This window comes from Crocodylus porosus, unplaced genomic scaffold (genome assembly GCF_001723895.1).
Source record: "Crocodylus porosus isolate Cpor-Errol unplaced genomic scaffold, CroPor_comp1, whole genome shotgun sequence".
Classification (NCBI taxonomy): domain Eukaryota; kingdom Metazoa; phylum Chordata; order Crocodylia; family Crocodylidae; genus Crocodylus; species Crocodylus porosus.
Window position 1 is genome coordinate 106,791,387 of NW_017728943.1, and position 5,440 is coordinate 106,796,826.

The window sequence follows — 5,440 nt, forward strand, 5'->3', positions numbered from 1 at the left end:
CAGGAGGAAAAAGATAAATACAGCCTGCAAAATTCCTTGGTGGGTTCAGAGTAATCTGAGTTTTTGACTCTGCTCTGACCCTATTTGCAAATACACCTTTTGTGCCATCTAATGAGTGTGTGTCTGTGATTTTAGTGGCCTCCAGAGAAATGAACCGCTTTTAAGGATCATGGTCTTGCAGGAGTTTATAACTGTTTGACCTCGTCATCCCTTGGGGCGCTCTGGTGAACAAACGTTCCCCCAGATCGTGGTGGACACCCCTGATAAACTTATAGGTGGCCATCAGATCACCCCTGAGCCTACGCTTTTCCAGGCTAAAGAGTCCCATAGCTGTCAGCCTGTCATCATAAGGTCTGTTTTCCTGACCTCTGATCATGCACTTGGCTCTCCTCTGGACTCTCTCAAGCTTCTCCACATCCTTTTTGAATTGTGGGGCCCAAAACTGGATGCAGTACTCCAGCTGCGGCCTCATCAAGGCCAAGTACCATGGGAGAATAACGTCCTGGGATTTGCTTGAGAAGCATCTATGGATCCAAGTCAGCGTTTTGGTCGCTTTACTAGCCGCAGCATCGTATTGAAGGCTCATGTTCATCTTGTGGTTAATCATGACCCCCAAGTCCCTTTCATCCGTGGCGCTAGCCAGCGAACAACCAGCAGCCACCACACCCGCCCTAACTTAGAAGGCTCCAGCTAGGGCTGTGATTCTGCAACCAAGGTGCCATGACACCTTGGGGTGCCTTGAGATGCTTTCAAGGGTGCCACAGGGTGTCACACTATGTCAGTACTCTGAGGTGGGCAAACCTGATTTGCACAATAAACTTAGAGATTTCAAATAGGAATACATGGGTGGGGTCTGAGTTCTTTGCAATACTGAGAACAATTCAAGTGCAGCAAACCCACTCCAACTTTGGTTGCTGCAATAGCAAAACTGCTCTGTTTCTGTAGACAAAAACCTAGTGAAAGGTAAGAGCTGGCACTTTTTGAGAGGGGCCTTGAGCTTAGGAAGCTTGAGAACCAGTGGGCAAGAGCAAGGGAACTCCCCCTGGGAAGGGAAGATCCTCAGGGATTAATGGGCCCTGTTCTTTCTCTCTCTCTTGTCAGAGATAAGGGAAGCAGCTGACCAGTAGCCAGGGCTGCACTGGACTGCAGGCGTTGTGTTATGGGGGCTGTGTGTGCAGGGTCAGAGGGCATCTCTGCCCTGAGAGGCCATGAAAAGTGCTTGCACATAATGAATCTGGGGTAGGGGACAAATGGACCCTCCATTGCTGCAGGGCAGTGTGTGTGATTGCTGCAGGGCAGTGTGTGTACAGGGGAGGGGGAGGGGGAGGGTGTGTGTGCGCGTGCATAAGGTGGTATAAGGGGGAAAGGGGTGGGTGGGTAAGAAGGAGGTATCGGGGGAGGGAGGCGTAAGTGGAAGGTGTAAGGGGGAGGGTGTGTGTGGGTTTAAGGGGGAAGGGTGTGTGTGTCTGTGCATAAGTGAAGGTTTAAGGGGGGAGGGTGTGTGTGCGCCCCTAAGGGGAGGTTTAAGGGGAGAGTGGGTGTGTGTGAGGGGGGGTGCGTGTATAAGGGGGCGGCAGTGCACGCCCAAGTAAGCAGGAAGTGCCGCCTTCCCTCCGCTTCAGTTGCCCTTGAGGAGAACAAGTGATGATGAGCTAATTGAGGAGGGCGGACTGGCCCCTTCCGACAGCCAATAGGAGACAAGCGGTCTCCATCCTGCAGCCAATCACCAAATCGCTGTCTCCCTCCCCTCCCAGACTACATCCCTCCCTCCCCAGCGCCTGGCCTAGGGCACCTTCTCTCTTCGGGCTTTTGCGACGTGTCGCCCCACTACCCCTCCAGTTCCTCCCCGGGCCCTGCTTTACAGCAGCCTCCATCCCTCCCCTCCCTTCCCACGCTGCAGGGGCGCGGCGGCGCTCAGCCAATGGGAAGCGAGCGCGGCCCGTGACGAAGGAGCTGCCCGGGCGGCGCGCGCCGGGGTGTCAGTGTAGCCGCGCCGCGGCGGGACAGGCAGCGGCGCGGGAGCACCCCTCCCCCCAGCACCTCCGCCATGGCCGGGGCGCTGGTGCGCAAGGCGGCGGACTACGTGCGGAGCAAGGACTTCAGGGACTATCTGATGAGGTAGGCGGCGAGGGGAACGAGCCCTGCTTCCTCCCGGCGCTTGGGGGTGGGGTGTACATAAGTGCATGTATAAACGTGCATGTGTATGTGTAGGGTATGGGGGGGGGGTTGGTGCGTTTGTGTATATATGTAATGTCTACGTGTGTACATAAATACGTGTGTGGGGGGTGTCAGGTATAGTGGGGGTGTGCATCTGTGGTGTGGCCACGCTTGTATCGGTTATAGTGTGTGTAGTGTTGTGCATGTGTAGTGTGCGTATATGCATAATATCTATATGGGTGTGTGTGTGTGTGTAGCAGCTCTTGAAAGCCTGAAGGAAGGAAAAAAAAATCTGGCGAGAAGCACACCTCATGTGTTGGTCCTGTTGGCTGTGTGGGTCCGTTAACTGTAGTAGACCTGAACTCAGATCACTGAGGGTCAGCGTTGACCAGCCTGCCTGCAGTGCTGTGCCAACCCGACCAAGCTGGTGCTGCTTGGGGAGAGGCTACACATGGAAAATCACAACTTGCTTGCTGTCAATTACTGTAAGTTTGCAGTGTAGACAGGCCCTAAATATCTAATGCAGTGACACCTGGTCCTGACTGGCTCTGGAGCTACACAGTTTGTCACTGTTAACAACAGGCTGGCAACAACAAATGTGTCTTAAGCACATTGTGGCAAGCATACTCCAGCTTGAAAGAGAGATCTCAAGTACATTGTGGTTGATACCAGTAGAACTAGATAGCGCAGGTGTTAATCATGTTATTCATGACTGGAGAAAAGACGTACTGACCTTTTCTGCACAAAGCTACAAAAGAAAATTGAAAAGCCACTAGTGGCTTGGGATTTGTGGTTTGAGTGTGAGAACATACAGCAACAGTCCATTTGGATGAGCATCCTGTCTCTCTGAAAATGGCTGAGTAGCATTTGAAAGTTTGGTTAAGAACTTGCTGCCAATTACGAAACTTATGGCTGATTATTCTGTAACTGAGCCATCTAACTTAGTTGTCAGGTACTTCCTGCACCACTGATTGAAGCAATTAAAAAGATTCTAATCAAGTCATTTTCCAACTAGGAAATGGTATTCTGCAAGTAATGATGGAGTATTTCTCTGTTAGGAGAATAAGTTGGGATCCATTATCTAGGAACATAATTTCATAATCTCCTGTAAGGTGAAACATTCTGCCACCATCGCTTTAAGTCGTTATGACCTCTGTATCTCTTCTTTGGGCTGAACATTGTCGTAGGAGTCCCATGATGTACTATAAATAGAAATCATTTTGTGTTAGCTATACTCCAGTCCTCTAAAACATGAATTGTTTTATTAACAGCAGTTTTCTAGAAAGTGACTAAAAATACTGATGGGGCTGCAGCCTTTTGCAGCTTTTCAAAGAGTGCCCCTGATTTCTAGGGATAAAACCTTCAAATAGGGCTGACTGACTCTCATTTCTCCTTAATTTGTCAGTCTTTAAACAAGAATTTTACTTGAAAATAAGTTCTTGAAGATGTTGAAGGATGCTGACTTTTTGAACTGACGTGACCCTTTCTTGCCACCAGGTTAGATTCCTATTTTTCCTCTTGCTGTGCTGTCACTTAAAAAAACCCAAGAAGTCAGAGGTTTGTGTAAACCCTTTTGCTGTGTTGTGCAAGGTTTCCTTTATTGTATTCAACTATTATTTCCAGGTTTAGAAATGTGTGTGTCTCTAATGTAGAGCAAGTCTTTTGAGGGGAAAGTGTGCTTTAGGAGCTAATGATTGTAATCAAGGGATTGACAGATTGGCTTGTCTTTTGCAAAAGGCTACAACTTCCCACCAAGTGTGTCAGCCAGGTTGTTTTTCTCAGTCTTCCAAAAAGACTGTTCTCACTCAGTCTACCTTTGCAGCAGTTGGCATGAGTTTTCAAAAAGGCTGAAAGATGCATCTGCCTTGAAATGGTGACGGAGGAGAGAGGTAGTTAGTTGTCGTAGGCTGAAGTCAGTCAAAAGGCAGGGTAGATATGCACCTTCATACAATAACTAACTAAGATCTATATAGAGTACATGGTTTTATGAACCCAAGTTCACTTTGTTTCTCAGGGGGTAGGAACGTGGCAGTCGTGCAAGGTTATTTCCTTCTTCCTGGAAGTTGCAAGAGCAGCTAAAAATCAAAAACACACAAATGAGCAACCAAGATCCACCATTTTTCTGCAGCTTTGGAAGATGGGTTGAGAGCCACTTTTCCATCTGCTCCCTACCCTACCCTTACAAGTAGAGGACGTGTTGTTGGGAAGTGGTGTTTTAAAAGTTATCAGCAGGGAAGCTGTGCAAAGTCTCTGCTGCTTTTCAACAGCATTTGCCCCAAGGTGCTTATCAATGTCACTCCATTTGTGGCAGTTCACCAGGCTTTGGAGATTCCCAGGCTGATCTTAGTGGAAGTGGGATGGCCATGTAGTTTCCTGGGGTGCTGAGTGCTCTCTGGTTTTGGAGATAACTTTATATTTTATTGTCCATAATGGTAAATAAAGGGTCCCACAAAACAACTTATTTAGTTTTGCTCTGCTAATTAACTCACTGGTTTACAAATGACTCATAAGAGGCAAAGGGAGAAAACTGTAGTGAAAAACTTGTTTTTTCCATGCGTCTGGCTAATGCAAGCAGTATGGCTATTGGTAGTGGGGGTGTGGACACAAATCCTTGGAGCCCTTTAAAAAAGGGCTCCAGCTGGTAGTTCTAATGGCTGTGTGTGAAGGAGCTGAGAACAATTCAAGTGCAGCAAACCCACTCCAACTTTGGTTGCTGCAAACAGCACATGAACCTCTCTAAGAATGTCACTGCTTGGGAACTGGTTCACAGTTGCCTAGGTCAAAGGTGTCATCACATGCACCACCAAGGGTCCTACATGGAACAATTGCCTTTTAGGCACTGGAGTGCTGTCATCTGACCAGGCTTTGGGGCATCCCAGGCTGATTGGCAGGGAGGAGGGGTGGGGGCAGGTGGTTTCTTGGGGTGCTGGGTGCTTTGGAGAGCTGCCCAATGCCTCTGTGTCCATTGCTGAGAATTAAATGAGATTTGACCAGTGGTTTGGGGAAAAGTGCTGTTTAAAAGCCATGGAGACCTGGGGCAGCCTGCTGGAAATGCAAAAGCAGGGGGACCCCCTCTGTTCACCTACCCACATGCCCCTACCCCCCAGGCCAGATCAGGCTGGGATGCCCTGAAGTTTGAAGTTTGGTTCTTTGACACCATTGGAATGAAACTAACAAGTGGTTTTTGGTGGGGGGATGGGGAGGGATATTTCCACTAAAAGCAGTAGAGGTACCTCCTTTACTCACCTGACCTGCTTCCTCCCCCTCCTTCCCCCCACTACCC

The 5,440-nt window shown here is 48.9% G+C and overlaps 1 protein-coding gene across 2 annotated transcripts in view; it reads left to right on the top strand.

The window, feature by feature from the left end:
* Positions 1-1,945: 1,945 nt before the first annotated feature.
* The window catches only part of MPC1 (mitochondrial pyruvate carrier 1), a 17,619-nt gene continuing 14,124 nt past the window's right edge, over positions 1,946-5,440 (top strand). Inside the window, exon 1 of one of the 2 annotated variants that reach the window (XM_019549976.1) lies at positions 1,946-2,118. In XM_019549976.1, the coding sequence (XP_019405521.1) occupies positions 2,048-2,118 (71 nt within the window). In that variant the 5' untranslated portion in view covers positions 1,946-2,047. The remainder of the gene's footprint in view (positions 2,119-5,440) is intronic. The other variant, XM_019549975.1, reaches the window with a different exon arrangement.